The 22820-nt window shown below is 37.8% G+C and overlaps 1 protein-coding gene across 4 annotated transcripts in view; it reads right to left on the bottom strand.

Moving 5' to 3' along the window:
* The window catches only part of ZNF385B (zinc finger protein 385B), a 315959-nt gene that overhangs the window by 708 nt on the left and 292431 nt on the right, over positions 1–22820 (bottom strand). For all 4 annotated transcript variants that reach the window (XM_027126890.1, XM_027126899.1, XM_027126903.1 and 1 more), the window contains 3 exons: positions 2836–3081; positions 1880–2058; positions 1201–1302 (listed from right to left, as the gene is read on the bottom strand). In XM_027126890.1, the coding sequence (XP_026982691.1) occupies positions 1201–1302; positions 1880–2058; positions 2836–3081 (527 nt within the window). The remainder of the gene's footprint in view (positions 1–1200; positions 1303–1879; positions 2059–2835; positions 3082–22820) is intronic.

Raw genomic sequence — 22820 nt, 5'->3', positions numbered from 1 at the left:
ACTAGGACAGAGGAAAGCCTCTCTGAATAGATACTGAAAGTATTTTATGCTGCTGCTCACAAGGAAAAAACAAACACACCCAGGTTTCCTGCTTAGATTATGGAGCTCAATTCAAACTAATGACTTGTTTTAAAACACAAAGAGGCTTTTTGGAGAATATGCATTACCCTTTACTTCACCTCTTAAAAAAGCCGCATTGGGTTAGGTAACTGGAGTTTGGGACCTTGGGGACCCATGAACAGTCATGAAAACAAAGTCAGTTTACACCTCTCTGGCCACTTAAAAAGTATTACTTGAAAAACTGCAGCTGACTCAAATTTGTCATTGGCAATGATTGTAAATGGGCTAGAAACTTTCTCTATTTAAAAGGAATTCCAAGGTGGAATCTTCCTGTGAAGTAAGAAATCAATCCTTAATCCCTCTCTTTTGCAATCAGGAGTTTTGCAAGCTGGATTTGCTTAATGCGTAAAATGCCTGCATGCAGCATCGACTGAGCTTTGGAAAAACTGGAGGTAATGTCAGTATCGCCTTCAGCTGGCCAATCCCAGCTTTCAACCTCAGCAGAACACCACGCTGGGCTGAGTCCCAGGGAGACTAGGAAATCCATCCATCTGGGTATTTATATGACATCTATTGGTGGAGGCCCTTAATGTTTTTACCAAGAAACTGAAAATAGCACATTTTGAGAGCAGGTAAGACAGGCTGACTATCAACATGCCTACTAGACAGGGAAAGAGAGAGGAATACACACAGCCACTGTACTTATTGGAGAAAGAGAGAGAAAGAGGTGCGGGGAACACCCCAGAAAGGAGGAGGATATTAAATAGATGGATTTTGTGTTTGGAAAGCAATCCCTTTCCCCAGGTTTAACATGTTCCAAGATTCCTCAGGCATCATTGCCCTTGTTCCTGAGCCTTTACTTTTCTGTATATGCTGAAGAAGGGAATCTCTTGAAAAGGTCCTGGTGAAGAGTAAGGTATTAGCCCTTAAAGAGGTTCAGTTTCTTTTTTTCTAAGGAAACTTTCTTCAAGGTGTCCTCCCGCAGGGACTAAGTTCATTCTAAAGCTTCTCTCTATGAGGGCTATCTAAGTTCAAAACCCTTTCAGGACCAGTTAGACCCTAGGCCCTCCTTACCCACAGTGCCTGCCCCAGCCAGCAAGGCTGCCCCACAAAATAGACAAGTAGGCGAAGTGAACTTACTGCTAAAATGCTTGGGCTCCGCTGGAGTTTATTGTAAGGGCTGTACTTCGGCTTCAGTGGTTTCCCTGCAACTCGATCCTTATGCCTTCTGCTAGAAATGTGCTGAAAGAAGTTTGATGCATTAGCTGAATCCACATGTGAGTTTTATGCCATGTAAAATACATTTCCTAGACAGAGGTAGTTGGTTCCTCCATTCCCAGTTCTAGGTCCATGGTTCCATGGTGGTGTGGGTAAGATCACCACACCCTCTAAGTTAAGACTTGCTCCCCACTCTATTGTAACACCTCTCTCCCTTTCCTTTCTCTATAGAACTCCTCTGACTTTGCCTGGTATTATCACCATGACTGATGAATCTGTCTCCCTAAGCAGATTTTGGGTCCTTGGAAGACAGGCTGAACATTTACTATCTTAGAAGTTCCTGCTCGACTGTAAGCTCCAGGTGACTGCTGTGCTCATTGGTCTCTAACACCAAGCCTAGAGTCTGACATATAGTAATAGTAGGTGCACAGATATTTGGTACTTTTTCTTCCACATAGCACCTGTATGTTGTATACCACAGGCATCCTATAAAGTTAGGAAATTTAACTGTGAGCAAAGTGAGAACCATTATATAGATTAGGAGATACATAGTCAAAGGGTGACCCCAAGCGACACTGACTACTAGTTCAGGATACATTACCTGTTTGAGCTGAATTTCTGAATTCACGTGAACATCACAGATTTCACAATGAAATGTCTTGTTCTGTAGTCCTGACCCCTTACTGCCATTCTGCATCTTTAATCTTGATCCAGGTCTAGGATAGGACTTAATTGGACCAGCCCCATTACGAGCTTCAACCATGGTCTTGTGTTTAGATCCTAAGACAGAAAGAAACACATATTAAATAGCTATTTACGAACTATATGAAGCTCTTGAAAAGTTTATCTTCAGGCTGAACTTCCCAAGACTTTTTTAATGATGGTTTTAATGCTGATTATAGATTTAACACATTTTCACTGTAAAAAAATGGGAATCCATGAGTATATAATAAAGAAAATATAGAGAAGCATAAGAAAACAAACATTACCTCTGTTTTCACCACCCAGAGATAACCACTGTTATCCTTTTAGCTTCTTTTTTTGGTATACTGAAAAGTGTATTTTCAAAATTGGGATCACGCTAATTAAATATCCCAAAAATTTCACATATCAAATCATATACATATTTTCTTATAATTACACTTTAATGGCTGAGTAATATATTCTATCATATTGAGACTATAATTTGCTCAACATTTCCCTACTGAGGAAATATGAGGTTGTTTCCATTTTTTTCTCTTAGAAGTGTGTTGCAGTGAACATTGTGCATAGATATTTGTCTTCATTTCTGTCACTTCATCATAATGAGTTTTGGGAAGTACTAGATGCTTTTGAGAAAATAAAGAACAGAACAAGTTTTATCCCCAACCTACTTTTGCCTTCCTTGCTGTTTCTAAAGTTGTTATATCGTACATTTCTTAAAATCACTCCTTTGAATCAAAAAAGTAGAGAAGACTGAAGAAACCTAATGCTTGAACAACAAAAGATAAGGTATTCTGATGAGAAAAGGTGAATCTTGTTATAAACATTATTTAAATTTAAACGATAGATGCTAACCTGTGTTGTGTGCCTCTAGCTGTGACAGGGAGTTCACAGCCACTTTGCATAGTGAACAATAAAGTAATTTTTTGGCTTTTTCTTCTTCTGATTCAGAAACAGTACCAGGAGCTCCATTTGTGCTCTTGGAGGGAGAAGTGGCTGCTCCGGGTGGCAGGGGTGTTGTACCAGGTTTGAGGAGAAATGAGCCACCTTCAGAGCTTGATGCCTGACGGGAACTGCTGACTTTCAACTTCCCTTTATCTTCTAAGAGAGACACAGAGAGAGAATGTTAAGGCCTCATATACCATACAGACACAGACAAATTGACGTAAAGGAATTAAAAATAGAAATCTGATTTCTAGGTGTAGTGTTTTTTTAATTTTTATTTTATATTGGAGTATAGTTGATTTATCAATACAGTGTTGTGTTAGTTTCAGGTGTATAGCAAAGTGATTCAATTATACATATACATGTATCCATTCTTTTTCAGATTCTTTTCCCATATAGGTTATTACTGAATATTGAGTAGAGTTCCCTGTGCTCTACAGTAGGTCCTTGTTGGTTATCTATTTTATATGTAGTAGTGTGTATATGTTAATCCCAACCTCCTAATCTCTCCCTGACGCCCCTTTCCCCTTTGGTAACCATGAGTTTGTTTTCTATGTGTAGCATTTTTTTCCAGCGCAGATTTTAGTTCATTGAGCTTGATTGAAAAAGAACTCCATGGCATCGGTTTCTGTATCAGGTCACCTCAAGATCATGATGACTCACGAAAAATGACTTTGTTCTCCCACTTGCAGCAGGTAACTTTCCATCTGATATCCCTGAGTTGTAAATTATGTTCCTTTAATAGATAGGGAAACCAGCTACCTTCCAATCTGATTAAATGATATGATGGTAACATGAAATAAGACATGTAATGGTAGGTTTCATTTGACTACTCATATTTTAATTATGACATGAACATAAAGTTAAAATTCAATTTTTACACCAGGTTAAATTTTAACCTTCAGGTGTAGGGCAGAGGTGAGGGAAGAAACATGGTTAATTTTGGTTATGATTAGTTAAGTTTTTGCCGCTCTTTGAATGGCAATATGATTTATCCAAAATACAAGATTTAAAGATTCCATTCATTATACTTATTAATTACTGCCAGTCTGAATCATAAGTTTTAAATAATGACATTAACCACAAGCACAATACGAGGATTAGCCAAATCATTTACAGACATCTTGGCATTTTGATCATGTAGCTACTAAATGTTTATAATCCTTGAGGCCCCTGTGCAGGCTCTAAGAGGGGTCACGGTGACTTTAACAGAATCTAACACTTCACGGTTCACCTGCTATTCAAGACAGGCTCTGTTCAGTGGCTCCTTTGGGAAAGAAGCTGGAACTTCTAGGGCAACTGCAAAATCCATCACAAGTTTAATCCTAGTAGAGCCTTGCTCTTAGAAAATGTCTGTAGGTACGCTGATAAACTCTCATTAAGACAGAAAGGGGGAGCTTCCCTGGTGGCACAGTGGTTGAGAGTCCGCCTGCCGATGCAGGGGACACGGGTCCGTGCCCCGGTCCGGGAAGATCCCACATGCCGCGGAGCGGCTGGGCCCGTGAGCCATGGCCGCTGAGCCTGCGCGTCTGGAGCCTGTGCTCTGCAACAGGAGAGGCCACAACAGTGAGAGGCCCGCGTACCGCAAAAAAAAAAAAAAAAAAAAGACAGAAAGGGGTACTTCCCTGGTGGCAAAGTGGTGAAGAATCTGCCTGCCAATGCAGGGTACACAGGTTCACTCACTGGTCTGGGAAGATCCCACATGCCGCAGAGCAACTAAGCCCGTGTGCCACAGCTACTGAGCCTGCGTTCTAGAGCCCACAAGCCACAACTACCGAGCCCACGTGCCACAACAACTGAAGCCGATGCGCCTAGAGCCCATGCTCTCCGACAAGAGAAGCCACCGCAATGAGAAGCCCGTGCACCGCACCAAAGAGTAGCCCCCGCTTGCCACAACTAGAGAAAGCCCACATGCAGTCATGAAGACCCAATGCAGCCAAAAATAATAAATTAGTTAATTAAAAGAAGAAGAAAAAAAGAGAGAAAGGGAATTAAAACCGAAAATTTGTTTGTTAATTGCCCTAGCTAATTTGGAACCATGTACCATGGACCTGGATGACCAAGAGGGAAGGAATGACGAGGGAAACAGCAGTGAGGTTCTGTGTGTCTCTTCTCTATGTGGGGCAAACCAACGCTTTCACACACATCAAAAGTGAGGGGAGATCATATTTTTACTTAATTGATTTCAGGGATCAGCAGTTGATTTCCATCCCTTTTTCCAAGCTGGATCCATCCATGTCAAGACTGGACATAGCAGGGATACTATAGATGAATTCCAGGTCTGGGTGGTGTTTGGAATAAAGGAATATTCAGATCCCTTTTAATCCTTGGTTTTCACAATCTATATTCCTTTTCAGCAAGTTTTTTAAAACTTTAGGATGCCACAAAGTATGATGGAAAAGATCTCAGACTTTTACTAAACTGACCTCAATAGTATGAGAGAAAGAAGTAAAATCATTCTTCCTAAATGGTAGTAGTAAGTAAATTAGATTGAAGATTATTTCAGGCCTGGTACTCTCTTATCTATAAGGATCCCTCAGACTGAATCTGCAATTTTATAGAAATCACAAAGCAGCAAAATAATTCAGTAATCTTAAGATTTGCCCCTATGGAATTGCTCAGTTTTTTGTGATGGAATCTTAAGTTATTGCATAGCAAAATCCTTCCTGGCTTCAAGCATTTCATATTTTATATAAATTCGATCTGAAGAATCTGACATGTTTTAGATATTTACTCAGTCTTTTACTCATATCACTATTTTAATGTCCTTATGTTGATCTTTCTCTTATACTCTTATATAGAATTTTATAATTTACAAAGTGCTATCACTTACGTTATCTTTTTATCTCTTACAACTTATGACTTGTGAAAAGTTTCAAAAAACTTGTGAAAAAGATAAGGCTGACAACGATTATTCCCACCTTAAAAATGTGGAAACTGAGGCTCATCAATATTAAATAATGTCCCACAGATTAGTAAGTAGCATAAGTGAGCATGATATTTTCTCTAAATATTCACCATGTAATGTATTAATCTCCCTGCACAAAGACAGGACTTCATATGGCATTAACATTATAAAAGGCATACATTAGTCACCTGGAGATGTGAAAAAGTTGTTGCTTTGTTTTACTATTATAGTTTAGTTTTAAAGCATATTTGCCTTAAATGAAAATACCTACACTATTCAACAATCATCTGATTCAGGTTACATTGAGAAGATGGACAGAATTGTATCTTTTTCTCTATATCCTTATTTCTTTAAGAAAAAATACACAGATTTCCTTTTTACATCTTTTCAAAAGAGGTCATTCACTCATTAACAAATGCATATTAATAATATGCTAATTGCTGATAATGTGCTAGACACCGAAGAGGATAATAAATAAAGTATGTGTAGACTTTTAAGAAAGTAATAGTTTAGCAGAGGAAATGGATAGTCATTCAGAGATCTCTGATTTATTACAGAAACTGGCAAGAGGCATGAGGGCATAGAATTGGAAGTAATTACTTTTGGTTAGGAAGAAAGACATTTTTCATAAACGAAGTAGCATTCTGTCTAGGTTATGAAGATGGGTTTTGAAGATCAGATTTAGATAAGTATAGAATAAGGTGAAAAGGAGTAGGAAGTGAATAGCTAGAAGTGGACACGTGAGGAAAGGCTTAGGTGTTAGAAAGCTTGGGGTTTGCTGGTGAATACCTGGTAGGTGAGGATAGAAGATGGCAACAGGTTTAATGGGAGATACTATTATAAAGATGGACTGAGTCAGAAGGCAGAGAATATTTTAAAACTGTTAAAGTAGATACTAAGGGTAGCCGGTTTTCTTTTAAAAAATATTAAGAGGTGTGGAGTGATTAAGATTTACATGATTTAACATTTAGATAAATTATGTTTTGGTTTTTATGCCCTGGATAGGTCAGAGTCTTAATCTTTGAGAATATTGGGAACGCATTTTGACTTTGGAAATGTGTAAATGGCTCCATCATATGCAGGTAATTCTGCTACTGGATTGATACTAGATAGTCAATAAGACTGATCCTAAAATCAGGAAAGTCTCTGATGCAATAATTTATTTAAATTGTGGCATTCTTTCTGGATCTGTAAATTTATAAGCATCAAAGCCTAATTTTATTATTTCTCCTTTTAATTGTTTGATATTTTTATCAAAGTCCATTATATTATTTCTCTTCCCTTACTGGCATTTTTAAAGCCTTCTTATTGTGTGTATTTGAAAATTTAATTAATGTACTGTTTACTTCTGTTTCTTTTAATAAAGATGCATGTCACCTGGAACTTCTGCTTAATATGAATTCCATTTTCAAGTATTCCCTCACCTAATGAAAATTAGCAGGTCTTCTGAGAGTCTTAATTATTTCCTGATTACTCAAACACCTTTTCTAAGGTTTCATCCGACAGGATTTTGAAGCAAAATTTGCTAAGCTACATCAGAATTGCCCTTTGTAACAAATATCCATAATTTATTCACCCAAGTGAATTTAGTTCTTCAAAGTAGCCTTCTTGGGAGGTCCCACTCTGACTCAGTTATTTTCCAAAGCGCTAAACATTTTGAAAATCTCTCTTTTTGGAACTGTTTTCATATCTAGTTGATAAACCAGGTGAAGGAAGTCCATTTTCAATATTTATGTGTCACTCTTATTTTTTACTCCAAAAATTTTACTCAAATAAACCCAGCTTATTAGCTCTATTTCACTCAAATACAGCCTCAGAGCACTAATACTCTAACACAGAAGATGAAAAGAACATGCCAGGAGTCTGAAAGCAGTTTTCAGAAACTAATCCTGTTGGTAAATAGAAGAGTCATGTCCATTGATAGGTCTTAACTTTAAAAACAATTAAAATAATATTCTAACCACATCAGAGATTTTATTTTGAAGTAGAACTTTGGAAGCTATAATCAAATTTTGATTTCACTTATGAAGTTTACTCTTGATTTAATGTTATCAATATAAGAAGTCTTTTCTAATCAGGTTTCAACAGTTTACTAACAGATACATATTTTATACAATAAATTTATGCTTGATATAGAAAATAAAGTCAGACAAACATTTAAAAAAATTAAAATCACCCATGATTCTATCATCTAAAATAAAAGTCAACAAACTTTTTCTGCAAAGCACCAGATGGTAAATATAGTGGGCTTTGTATGCCATACTGTCTCTGTTTCAACTTTGTACTGAACTTTGGTATTACAGCAGGAAAGCAGCCACTTGCACATGTGATTCAATAAACTCTTTTTACAAAAAATAGGCAGCAGGCTAGATTTAGCCTGCAGGTAGTAGTTTGCCAATCCTTGACCTGGAATGATTATGTTTTGATATCTATTACTCCACACTATTTTTTAAACAACAGTATATATGAATAGACAGAAACATAATATTCTGTAACTAATATTTGTTGCTTAGTAATAAATCAAGAATATCTTTCCATGTCAATAAATGTAGATAGAACTGGATCATGATTTATAAAACAAAATGATATTTACTTATATGGATGTACTATAATTTATTCAACAAATCTTTTGATGTTTGGGTTATTTCTGGTTTGCACTTTTACTAATGTTAAAAAGATACTGAGTGGGACTTCTATTGCCTCCATTTCATTCCCCCGTCAGACAACTTCAGGCCTTGGTGATCTGCCCCTCATACTAGGTGAGGTAGAGGAAAGGAAGGTTGGAGAGAGATGGGGCTGGGAATAGTTAGAACTCAAAGAACCTGCAACCTCAGTTTGGCATGGCCGAATGGGTTTTCTTTGGGTCAACAGGACATCTTGAAAGGTGGCCAGGCTTGAACCATGTTATTGGTACAGACACAAGAAGGCTGATGACCAGGACCCTGGCAGCAAGAGCCTGAGGAGTGGTGGGGACTGAGGAAGGATTGGAAGAACCACATGAAGACCTTACACATGGTCCTTGAGAAGCATCTGGACACCTATCATGCAGAAGCCATCAATGATTGTTCTCACGTACAACAACATTTGCCCTCCCCCCTCCCAATTACTTCTCCTATCCCTAAAAATTGGAAAGGGCAAGAATCAGAAATGATATGATGGGGAAGAAAGAAAGGGCAGGTTATGCCTCTTCCCGTGGTCCAACCTGAGCCAGGAGGAAGGGAGTGTGCAACTAGATAAGAGCCTAAAGTTTCAAATAAGACTGGACTTTCTGATATCTGACAGTGTCTTTGAGGAATGAGAAAGGAAGATTCAACAGAGTATATAGGCAATCATGTTTGTACTCCGCTGAATTCACATATATTCAATAAACCATTTATATAAACAACATTGTGTACAGACATCTCTGTATACTTGTCTGATAGTTTCCTCAGGACCTAAATTTTGAGGAGAAATTGCTGGATCAGAAAGCATGTACATTTTTGAGCTTGTGATGCACACTGCCAAATTGCCCTCCAGATGGTTATACAAGTTAATACTCTTAGAGCTTTGTAAGAGATTGCTGGCTTCCCTGTACCTTTACCAGCCTAAACGTCCATTGTTTTTGCCAATCTGACAGATGTAATACAATATCTCACTGCCAGTTTGATTTACATTTATTTTTATACTAAACAGATTTGAATACCTTTTCATAAGATTAATGATGATTTGTGTTTCAAAGTAATTTTTTAAAAAATTCTTAATTCTAAAAGGGAACAAAACCCTTGAACTAAATGCATTTTTGGAAGTTAAAATTTTTACACTAGATAAGTAAACTTTACCATAATAACAAGCTTCCTTTTATACACAACTAATATACATACGTGTGTGTGTGTGTGTATTCTATTCAGGTATAGTTGATTTACAATGCTGTGTTAGTTTCAGGTGTCCAGCAAAGTGATTCAGTTATACATACATATATATCTATTCCTTTTCAGATTCTTTTCCCTTATAGGTTATTACAAAATATTGAGTATAGTTCCTTGTGCTGGACAGTAGGTCCTCACTGGTTATCTATTTTACATATAGTAGTGTGTATATGTTAATTTCAAACTCCTAGTTTATCCCCCCTTTTCCCCTTTGGGAACCATTAGTTTGTTTTCTACGTCTGTATACACAACTAATACTGTTAAGTTGGTTGGAGCATGGTTCTTAGAAGCTGAATTCAGGGGCTCGATCCTTATTTCAAGAAGTTTGCTTTCGGGCTTCCGTGGTGGCACAGTGGTTGAGAGTCCGCCTGCCGAAACAGGGGACACGGGTTCGTGCCCCGGTCCGGGAGGATCCCACATGCCGCGGAGCGGCTGGGCCCGTGAGCCATGGCCGCTGGGCCTACGCGTCCGGAGCCTGTGCTCCGCAACGGGAGAGACCACAACAGTGAGAGGCCCGCAAACCGCAAAAAAAAAAAAAAAAAAAAAAAGAAGTTTGCTTTTATGTAGAACAACAAAAAAAAGGCCAAATAGCTGCTCCAGGCAGTTATATCTTCGAGTGATAGTAAAAGCGGCAATAATAATCACAAATTAATAGCTAACACTAATTGAATACTCACTATAGACCAAGCAGTATGGTAAGAACTTATATTCATTATCTCACTTATTTTTCATACACTGTAATGAGGTAGACATTTTACTATCTGTACCTTTTTATTTATTTATTTTTGCGGTACGCGGGGCTCTCACTGTTGTGGCCTCTCCCGCTGTGGAGCACAGGCTCCGGACACGCAGGCCCAGCGGCCATGGCTCACGGGCCCAGCCGCTCCACGGCATGTGGGATCTTCCCAGATCGGGGCATGAACCCGTGTCCCCTGCATCGGCAGGCGGACTCTCAACCACTGCGCCACCAGGGAAGCCCTGTTTCTTTTTTATTGAGGTATAACTTATATACTGTAAGGTACATACATTTTAATGAATTTATACATATGTATACATTTGTGTAAACATAGATATAAAGAAGATATAAGATACTGATATATAAGATTTAAAGATATAGAATGTTTCTACCACCCGAGAAGACTCCATTGAACCCCCAATCAGTTGATACTCCCCCTCTTCTCAAAGATAACCACCATTCTTATAGCTATCAGTTTAGATCAGTTTTGCCTATTTTTGAACTTCATATACATGGAATCACCCAGTATATATTATTTTATGCCTGGCTTCTTTCACACAACATTATGTCTATGAGATTCATCCATATTGTTGCACATAGAAGTTTGTATTTTTTCCTAATGGCTGGATAGTATACATTGTATGACTATGCCACAATTTATTTATCTACTTTACTATTGATGAGCATTTGAAAGCTTTCAGTTTTTGGCTATTTTGAGTAATGCTACTATAAATATTCTTATACATGTTTTTGGTAGACATAGATACTCATTTATGTTATCTATATCTATGTCTATAAAGATATATATATCTTTAGTAGATTCTGAAGAGTTTTCCAAAATGGTAGTACTGATTTATATTTCTACCAGCAATGTGTGAGAATACCAATTGTTCCACATTTGCTCTAACAAATAGTATCAGTGTTTTCAGTCCTTTTGATTTTAGCAGTTCTGGTGGAGTTGTGGTGGTACCTTATTTTGGTTTTATTTTGTATTTCCCTAATGACTAATGATATGGAACACCTTTGCATATTTTTATAGGCTAATTGTATATCGTCTTTTGTGACGTGCTTGGTCAAATTTTTCGCCCATTTTTTAAAAAGCAGATTCTCAGCTTTTTTCTTATTGATTTATAGGAATTCTTTATATAGTCCAAACAAGAGTCCTTTGTCAGATACATGTATTACAAATCATCTCCCAGATAGTGGTCTGCTTTTCTCTCTCAAAATGTATTGTAACTACAATTGTTCAAAAAGAAAAACAACCAAGGCTTGGACAGATTAAGTTACTTCCCACAGGTCATTGAATTACTAAATGGTAGAGCATGGATTCAAATACAGTCTTCTGAATCCTGAGCCAGTGCTTCTTATTGCTCTTCTGTTTTGAGGGAGTAGAGACTAAGAATGCTCAATCTCAGTGATACTTTCTTGAAGGCCTGACACTGTGGAATAAAGCTGAGTGGATGGTATTACCTTTGTATATCTTTGTCAAATGATGCCATACAAAGCATAGCACATTATAGGCAAAACTTGCTGAGAACCCGACAAATAAATGTTTTAATACAGTTTCTTTAAGGTTGCAACTTTGCATGTAACCTAGGAAAGCAAAAGACAATAGCTTTTAAAGAAGGCATTTCAAGCAAAAATTGGCTTAGGTGTTTTTTCTTCTTTGAGTTCTCACTTCTTGGCTAATGTCCCAACAAAGAAGGTCTCTGATTCTCTATGTGAAGTAAAAATTTCCTTGCATTTTTGCTTTTGATAACACATGTCTTGACTTACCAAGCTGTACAAATTACAACTACTAATAGGTATCATTTTCTGCCACTGAGAAATGGCAAAGATTTAAAAATTATAAGCGAGGGAAAGATAAGATATAGCACCTGCTTGACGGGAGTGTAAAGCAGCATAACCATTCTGAGACATATGTGAAGTTCATACCATTTCACCAAGTAAGTCCCATCTAAGAATATATCATAAGGAAATAGCCATCTATCTCTGCAACAAATTTAATAATTTTTGCATACCTGTGATGTGGTATACACTATTCTAGGCTCTGAAGTTAGAGGTGAAAATATATGTGTATAATATATACCAAATCTTTGACTCAATGAAATTAATTATCTAGTGGGAAAGGCAGAAAAGTATATACGTATATTTACACATATACACATATGCTTTTGTTATATATACATTTATAAAATATATGTTAAAAATATATAAGCATGTATAAAACATGTTTATATTTTACATATTATATATAATCATATAAAATTATATATAAAATATATGTGTATAATATATATATGTATATATCATATATACATATATATGATATATATGTGTGTAATACATACATATATATGCATATATATGTGTGTGTGTATATATATGTGTATATATATAGTCTCATAGCATTAAGTGTGCTAAGAAGAAAAATAAAGCATGGCATGGTAATAGAGTCAGTTCAAGCCTGTCTGAAGAGGTAATATTTGACAGACACTTGAATGAAATAACAGGAATTCTGGGAAGAATAGCATTCCAGGAAGAAAGCACAGCAAGTACAAAAACCTTGAAATGAAACAAGCAAGATCAAGGTGAGTGGGAAGAGGGTGAATGCAGGCTGTGCGGTGAAGGAGCTGACCAGGGCCGAGATCACATACGGTCTGGTGAAGCATGAGAGAAATTTGGACGTAATCTGTGATTTCTGAGCAGGAGAGAGAGGTGATCTGAGTCATGTTTTCATAAGATCATTTTGACTGCTATGTGGAGAAGAGCTTGTGCAAGAATAAGCACATGGAGATGAGTTTGGAGCCTAATGTAGCTGTCCACAGGGAGCCGATGGTGGCTTGGACCAGGGTGGTAGTAGAAAACTGAGCAGTACACTCAGGATGTATCTGTGGGTAGAAACAACCAGACTTACCGACTGATTAGATGTGGGGTGTCAGAGAAAGAGAGGAATCAAGGATTACTACCAAGGTTTTGCCATGGACACTTGGTGAATGGTGGTGGTATCATTCACTGAGATTAGAGATAATGGTATTTAGGATGGTAACCAAACTTCCTGGTCTCTCAGCCAGGAAAACTTGGCGATGCGTAATTCCATTCCTGACTAATAAACCTCAAGCAAGTGACTTAAGTGATTGGTGCCTTCATCTGAAAATGTGCAAAATACTACCATTTTCTCCTCGGGCTCTAAGAACCAAGAAGATGGTAAAGGTGAGGCAAGGGCTTCAGGTGGATGACACAACGAAAGGTAATAGTTTGGGGGCCTAAGCTCAAGTGACTCACAGTTAATGCTAATGAGATCAAGGTCATGGGTTCTGTTCCATACTCAGGGGCTGTGGATATCTAAATCCATGTCTTTTGACTGAAAAAAAATGTGTACCAGTCTTTACAAGTAAATCACCACAACTGGACAATCTGAGCTCACACACCAGGCCCTAAAGCAATGATTATAATTTTTAATTTTTTAGGAGCAATATTATTCATTCATTTGTATATTATTTTTATCATTATGGTTTTAAAAGACATAAATTTTGAATAGAGTTTTAATATGTGTATTTTGCTTTCAGTGAAAATGCAACAGGTTTTCTGTTTATTGTGTAGTCATCTACCATTTGTCAGAGAGTTTTCGAAAAACTATGAGCCTTGTTCACTGACACCTACCAACGTCTTTCCAAGATAAGCGTTCCAGAATATCAAAGGAGTTCCAAAACTTGAGAAAAGTGCTCAGGAAACCAAGGCTACAATTTCAAGAGAATCATATTTTGTGCTTTCTGAGGTCACTGAAGGATACTGCTTGTCAGTTTTTACAATAATTTTCCTTTTTATACTTAGTATTGTACTAAAAGGATTAGGCAACAGAGACATGCTGTGAAAGGACTGCTGGTCATATTCTTTCCTTTTTTTGCAAGCACCTTGTCTAGCATCTCATTATTATTTCAAAAAACAAAGCAATGGCCAGATTACTGCTCAAAGCTCATTAAAGCAAGTTACTTCACTTTGATATGGAATTCTGAAATCATTCTCTTCTGCTTTATCTTCCTACTTTCTCAGTAATGAGGAATTAATGGGTGTCAGTCAGAGGACCTACCTACCTTTTTTTTTTTAAATCTACCATTATTATTATTTTTTTAGAGTCTTCGGTTGCTGCACCCGGGATCTTTCCGTTGAGGTGTGTGGGCTTCCCTCTAGTTGTGGCATGTGGGCTCTGTAGTTGTGGCACGTGGGCTCTAGAGCGCACAGGCTTAGTTGCCCAGCAGCACGTGGGCTCTTAGTTCCCTGACCAGGGATTGAACCCACGTCCCCTGCATTGGAAGGCAGATTCTTAACCACTGGAACACCAGGGAAGTCCCCAGAGGACCTACTTTCTTAGTGTGGTCTTGCAAGGAATGAAGCTGAAAAGCCCATGGGGCTCTGCACCAGACAAAGAAATACTGCAAACCTGTGTGTATGTCAACTCGTGTGCTGCAGAAGATTTCTTAAGCCTTTGCCTCACTTGTCTCCTCCTTATCTACACTTTGACACAGTACAAGTGATAGAAACCACTAACTGATGACAGATATTTTAACGTTTAAGGTAGAATTCTACTAAGATAGGCAATGGATTTGCAGGGGGAAAATAAAGCAGCAGCACGTGAGCTGCAAGATGAATAAGCCAGTTTCGTACCTTGGAGTTCTTTTCAAAGCAAAATGTAATTAGAGATGTACAGACGCTAGAGCATCATCGCTATATCAGTGGATGCACAAAGAAAGGAGGATTCATTTGTAGTCTAACAGGACTGCACCTGTTAAGTGAGTAGGAAGAAAAGAACTATATTGCAGATAATGTTCAGATTATTTTGCCTCCCTTTATTTATTAGATGTTTTCTTGGAAGGTGATGTGCAAAAAGATCTTGGAAAATTTAGTAATAATTTGAATGCACCATTTAAAAGATGTTTTTGAAAGCAGAGCTCTTTTGGTGATGCAATAACCACACACACTTATTTTTAAATTCTGTAAACTTACAGATTAGATTTGCTTAATTAGAAACATATACAGTGAAAAAGTTATATACCTGGAGAACAGGTCAATAAATCAGACAAGTGGGGAAAACAGTGATAGTATAAGGAAAATATACAAAGGCAGCTTCCCCATGGAAGCTTTACCCTTTTTCTTAAGTCCGCTATTAATACTGCAAATCTCTCATGAGCAAATGTCTGGTCTCCTATTTCTGAGAGAAATGGGGAAGCTCGATGAGTTTACGACTGATGTTACAGTTTCTTCCCTCTGTACCTATTTTGTTTGTATCTCTGAGGAAAAGGTATCTACTTCCACCTGGACTCTCTATCTTTTAAATCTTGTCTATCTTTCCTATAGCTCTAACTACTTTGTTTCTACAGGGTCCTTTCTGTTTACAAAATGCTAAAACTTCCATGTTCCAAAGTCATTCCCTAACTTGGTTCACTCCTGGAACTTTCCATTTGCCTTCTCATTGGCGCTGAATTTGAAGTGGTCCTGTGAGGTGGCCCTTTCCACTTCCTCTCTTCCTGTCCATCCTTACCCTCCGGCAAAAGCCAGGGGTCTCCCTTCAGTCTTCTCTTGCACTGGGCACAAGTTCCTTCCTGAAATGCTCTCCCCACTTGATGTCCACAACTCTGCCCTTCCCTGGTTCTCCTTCAGCCTCAAGAACAGCTCATTCCAGGATCTGTTCAACAGCTCCTATTCTTCTGTCTGCCCCTAAGTGTTGGCATTCCTCAAGGTCACTTCTTGTCCTCTTCTTGAGCATTATGTGATCTAATTCACTCCAATGACTTCCTCTACTACCTTGAAACAGATTCCGAAATCGACAGGTGAAATCTCTACCTTACTCACAGACTCAAGACCCCCTTTTCCCTAACAGTCTGTGGGACATCTGTTTCTAGATATTTCCTGGGTATTTCAAACTCAACATGCCTGATACTGAATGGATGAGCTGCTCCAGCAGCACCCGTCCAAGCAGTCCCCATATCAATTGATGACATTACAGTTGTGTATTAGAATTGTCAGCAAAGACTCTTGAATTCTTCCCTCTTTTATTCTTCCCTCCTTTGGTCATTAATGAATGACCAAAGTTTATTGATACTATCTTCTAAATTGATACTATCTTCTAAATACCTCTTCTACCAGTCTTATTCACATCTTCATCCAGCAGACATTTATTCAGCATCTACCATGTGCCCACTGCCTCACTTCGGGCCCTCATTTATTCTCCCTGGATTATCATAAAACTTCTTTATAGGTCTTGTTACTTCTAGTCTACTCTCCAACTCTTTCCCCCTCCTTCCCTGCTCTATGTTCTCAATAATCCTTTTCATATAATTATATTTTGATCTTACATTAACTATAATTTTTTCACACTTTCACACATTTTATACTGGTAATTTATTACCAGGATAGAGATATTCTTGCATCCTAGAAAAATATCTTAATTCAATTTGGGGCCCAGTATACAGAAAACCATAGGTGGGCAATAAATTTGTTGAAATAAGGAATGTTCAATTCATTGCCGTGCTTTCTAGCCTCACAAGTAAAAATACTAGAAAAATTCACTGTTAATAGCTGAATCATAACTAGTAAAATGAATATAGATAGAACAGATAGATAAATACATTTCATCTGTTGATTATGTAAAATACTTGTATTATTGTTTCCAAAGATTATATATATATATATATATATATATATGCAAGCAATCAATATTTAATGTCTTTTGAGGTTGAAACAATTCTCTTAAGAATGACATCTCCTTGAAGTATACTAGGACAGAGGCATAACAACAAACACATTCCTTTTTGCCAGGTCCACTATTTTGAGGTTTGATAAAATGAACAAATCTATGGATTTCATTATCTCCTTTACTAAGAATCCTATACAAACTTACATATAAATATTAAGCATGTACCTTTCCCAGAAAATCTAAAGTATATGTGAAAACGCAAATATCACAAAAGTATAGCCAGTCCTCTTTGCAACTTAACTGATGTCCTGGTCTCTGGTAATGTTTCTCATGGGTTTTATGTTTGGAAACTCATCAGAGGTTTGTAGCCCAACAACCCACCTGACCAATGTTGTAAGCAGTCAGTAACAAATTACATGTACTATATTCATCTGAGTTATCAACAATTACACAATCGATATAGTTATGCAATAATGTTCTTCAAGAAATTCCAAGTACTATGTCTTGTGGTATTATTTAATTTTCCCCACCCTTTAGATAACAGATGTCCATCACTGAAGGTGTCATTATGCAGGCTTTGGACCTTAGTGATGATACCACTCATGACCAACCCAAATCCCCAAGGCACATAACCTTTAGCAGGTGGCCTGAGACTGACCCAGTATACTGGAAGTCCTTTAGTCACCCATTTAGGCTTCCTCCAACTAGATGCCTCATTTAGACTTGATGTAATTCCAAGCGTCCCCAAGAGTTACCCACATAGTATAATATTGTCTGACTTATCTCACAACACCTGCTATTTAGCTCACTTGCTTTGATAGTCACAGGACTTCTTGTTGGAAAATGTTTGATCTCAATGCCCCACTTGAGGGTGAATTGCTGGACCACTTTGGAAATGGAAAAAATTCTCTATATGGCTTATGCCATTTTGCAGGTGTGGAAAACAAAGCAAAGGACTTGCATGACAATCCCAGAAACATCAAGAAGTCAAGGAGCAACATGGAAATTAAAGCTACTTTTTGAAATTCTCAGAGCACTAAAATATTATACATTGGGCCAGTTTGATGCTGGTGGGCCCTTCCCATCCAATGCCATGTTACCATGCCTCTAGCCAGATTCCAGAAACCCTGTCTCTGCAAGCATGGTTTATCACCATGAAGCTTGCTAATTCCTAATTAACTATGTTGATGTCTAATTTTCATATCTTGGCCTTCAGACTACTCCTGGAAGCAGGGGAAATTATCTCTAAATGAAAGTGACTCTACTGAATCAGAATCTGTATGCCCTTACGTGAAAAAAACAAAAAAGCTTATTTATTTTAAGTAACTTAGGACCCATGAAAGTCAGGTGACTAATTTCGTAAGTTCAAAACAGGTCCTGTTCTATAATTTTCTGCCAGTCTCAATCCTGACCTAGGGTATCCCTGCCCTTTCCATATGAAAGCCTAAGTCAATCAGATTCTCGCCATTGGGCTACACCCTGCAGTAATTTTTGTAGCCCAGTGAAATGACAGTCATTGCCCTCCCTGTCTGAGTACCACATGACAACTGCCCCACTGTCCCTTGTGCCACTTTGTTGGAGAGCAGAAGCTGCCAGTCTCACACTCAGATAAAACAGTGGCATCTCCAAATATCTCCATGTTGGAAACTGGCAGCCTACACTCTGTATCAGTGAGCTGGCACTGACATTAGTGAACTTGTCACTTCTAAGCAAGCACAAAAGAGGGCTTGTTTGCTAGAGCTTGAATCTAACGAACAGCTTTCTCCTATTTTGTATAGTTTTCCAGCCATTTGACTTGTACAATAGAGAAATCATATTTCAACTTCTTCAGGTTGAAAAATTGCCCCTTTTCTGATTTGTCACCAAGAGATGAGAAACCGTTATTTCTGAGGCAGCTTTATTATGGAAAATAGAGTAAGTAACTCATGTCACTCAAATCAAATCCCTCAGGGAGTAGGTCCAGTAGCGATTCAAAAGCCAGGAATAAGATTAAAAACTAATTTTCTAGGTGGAATGAGGAGCAGGTTCTTTTTCTTCTAAACTAATGGCCCTTCACAGAGGAAACATTCACAAGGTACAAGGGAAACATGTGAATTCTGCTCCTCCCACCTTCTTCCTCTCTAGATGCAGACTTAAGGGTTTAGCTTTGATGCTCCAGGCAGGGTGACGCTCACACTGTCAATGGAAAGGTCAGCCTGAGAGGTATTGAGGAAACTGAGTCTCTCATCTAAAAAAATATATCTTTATCTAATGGAGAAAATATTTAAAAATTACTGTCAGCCAACAAGTTTATTGCCTCAGGCTGCTTCCAGGGAGATAGGGAGATGGGCTTTTACTCTTTATGGACCTAACTGGGTACTGCCTGCCCTAATGACACTATGCAGACATTCAGCCGCTGGACTGCTCAGGTGTAAGAAAACTACTAACCCTTTAAAAATATATTGCTAAAAGGCAATCATACTTTTACATTTTGAATCTAGCATTTGTACGTAAATTCAACATGCTGCTTTACTGCAAAGTTGTCAAAGCCACCTTTATATTTAAGACCTATAGGTTGCAGGAGAAAGTCTGTTGACCACAGAAAGTCTCCTTTAAAAAGTGAGATTAATTCAAGAGGCCTGGGCCTCCAAAGGGGTTTGCCTGGGTTGTCTCATCATACGACGTCCCTTAGGGATACTGCAACGTGGGGACTTATGACTGTGACCATGAGAAAACTGAACAAGAACGAGATATGACATTGTATTGCAGACTGTGAGCCTCCCAACTATAATACAAAACAAATGGCTACGAGTTTCTTTCCCATCCTACCTGTGCCCCGAGGTATATAAACCTCATCAAGTCATTAGAAGAAGCTATTATGCAAGTAATATAGTCTATGGAGAACAGAGAAAAAAAAAACAAACCCATTATCCTCTCATACTAAACAGGAGTTTTTAACCTGGGGTCTGTGGACTTCCAAGGGGTCCATGAGTTCACAGGATCCATGAACTTGGATGATAAAAAATATAAATATTTTCATTTATCTCATCGAAATGCATCATATCCCTTCAATTATAAATGGAGGCAACAAACTACAGCAGTCTTGGTAGTACATTTAACTTTGTCACCCATAGAAATCAGATATTTTCGTCAGATATTACAGTTGTTATAGAAAGGCTAAAATACTGTTTATGTTTGTCAACACTTCAAAATTATGGCAGATATTAGACCTGTTAGATCTTATTAAATGCATTATTGCTATATTACCATATCATAACAAAGATTGAGAACTGGTTGGAATTCTTTGTAAAACCATAAATTTCATTTTACAGATGTAAAAACACCATTCAGAGAATAGGCTTCACTAGTCAGCCACAGGAATACGTGGCACGAAAAGATGTTAAGAATCTCTGTGTTTATACCCATCACTTCATTCTGCCTTCATTTCTGTCCCTAGCCATCATTTCAACCACTTCCTTACCAACATCCTAAATTCCTTTCCTTGTCCCCAAGTGTCCTTTCATTGGTTCAGGTGTTTAAACAGGGCAGTCTTTCACATCTCAAGTTATGGGGTACTGGTCCTTCTGATGAGAATCCTCTTCCCCTCCACCCCTAAACCAGAGCCTTTGTTTGCCTGGCTAACATCTTCTTTCCCACTAGGTAGAGAGAGCTTAAATCCCCTGCTTAAGCCTTCCTTTCATTCCCAGACTAGGTCAGCGTGCCCTTCTTTTCACCAACCTTGTCATCATTTGTTCAGTATTACCCTTCCAGACAATATGCTCTCATGAGGGCAAAGCCCAAGTCTGCCTGGTTCACTATCATATACCCAGTGCCTAGCATGAGGGGGCTATCAAGCCCCTATCCAGAGAGGGCTCAATAAATATGTACAAATACATGTACCAACAAACCATTTTGTAACTTTTGATTTAATATATTTTGTAACCTTTTGATTTAATGTATTACACTCTTGTTTCATGTTGTTACTTTTATTTACTTTAAAGCTGCACAATATTCTATTGGGTATAAGTACTTTAGTTAAATAATTTCCCTAGTATTGATCATCTTGTTTTCAGTTTTCACTAACACAAATAATGTTGTATATCATTTTATTTTTCATGTATATCATTTTATTTTCATATCATTTTATTTTTCTTGCTTTGTATTTAGGATTATTTCCTTGATGTAAACTACAGGAAGAGGAATTAATTGGTCTAATGGAATGAACATTTTTATGGTTCTTGATTTATTCTATGATGTTGTTTTCCAAAAGGGTTCTCATTTAAAATGCCATAAATAAAATGGCATGTAACTGTTGCATGGCATGAAATGATCGTAGATTCAAAAGGAGAGAGTCTGGAAATTTCTTTGAATAAATGGTGGCTTTTTATGGTGGCTTTTTATTGAGTGTCTATTACGTGATAGGCAGTGAGCCAGGAACATTTATTAGTTCATCATTCCTGACAACAACCCTGGGAGGTAGATACCAGCTCTCCCATTTTATAGATGGGGAAATAGAAGGTCAGCGAACGTTACTTGGTCAAGGTTATATGGTCAGTGAGAGGTGGAGTGAATCAAGCTCGTGCTCTTTCTACTATGCTATACATGCAAAGTAGGTAAGTGCTCTCAAAACTCCTACCTTAGTTAATACATCTTTATCCAAAGCCACTCAAAACTTGATTTTTTAAAAAAATGAAAGTTATAAAATAGGATGGGGAAAGAAATAACACACCTTTCTGAGATGTCAGACTTCTGGAAGTGTCATCTAGTGAAAAAGAATCTCAAACAGTTTTCAAAAAGCATGTGCAGTAAAGCCCATGAACCTTCATCTAAAGGCAGCATATCATGGTAGTGAATTCGAGGGACCGCCTGGGAGAGACCTTGAAACTACTTTTCATCTGAAGGACTCTGAGCCATTATTTCCCCTCTCTAGGTCTCACTTTCTAGTATCCATCAAAGGATTGTTATAATTAAATAAGATAGTCTATATAAAATGTTTAGCACAGTGGTATCAAGCACATAATGATACACGTTAATTATTAGTAGTACTGCTGTTAAAGTTATTTTTTGCATGTAAGTCTAATAAGCTTGGATCTGGTTTTCTAGAATATACTATATTAGGTACGGCATAATGAAAGATGATGATAGCTGACTACCACAAGGGGCAGTTGTCACCTCTCACTGAAATCAGCAAGAAGGGACGGCTGAAATAAAACCCCACAGGAGGACAAAAAACAAACAGGCAAACTGTAAGAATATCAATAATAGTTGCTTTAATTATGCTTTACACTTTGCAAAGCTCTTTCACAATCATTTCATTTGATTCATGCAACACTGCTGTTTTGTAGGGAGGGCATTCCCACTTTACAAATAGGAAAAGATAGGCTCAGAGAATTTAATGCCTTCTCTAGAATCATAGCTAGTCAAAAGAGCAAAGAGTACTACTGTCTATAGATCTGCTGTCCAATATGGTAGCCATGCGAGCTACTTAAATTAAATAAAATTAAATATTCAGTTCCTCAGGAGCATAAACCACAATTCAAGTGCTGAATAGCTACGTGTGGCTCAGGGCACTCACGTTGGACAACCGAGATTATAGACCATTTCCTTCACCACAGAATGTTTTATTGGGTTATGCTGGTCTATAGAAATGAGAGCACCAAACCGTTACTGCAT

Source organism: Aethalodelphis obliquidens, unplaced genomic scaffold, assembly GCF_003676395.1.
Source record: "Aethalodelphis obliquidens isolate GAN/ISIS:26980383/991018 unplaced genomic scaffold, ASM367639v1 scaffold2, whole genome shotgun sequence".
Taxonomy (NCBI): Eukaryota; Metazoa; Chordata; class Mammalia; order Artiodactyla; family Delphinidae; genus Aethalodelphis; species Aethalodelphis obliquidens.
The sequence above is the reverse complement of the archived record's forward strand: the minus strand, read 5'-3'. Positions and strand labels throughout refer to the sequence as shown.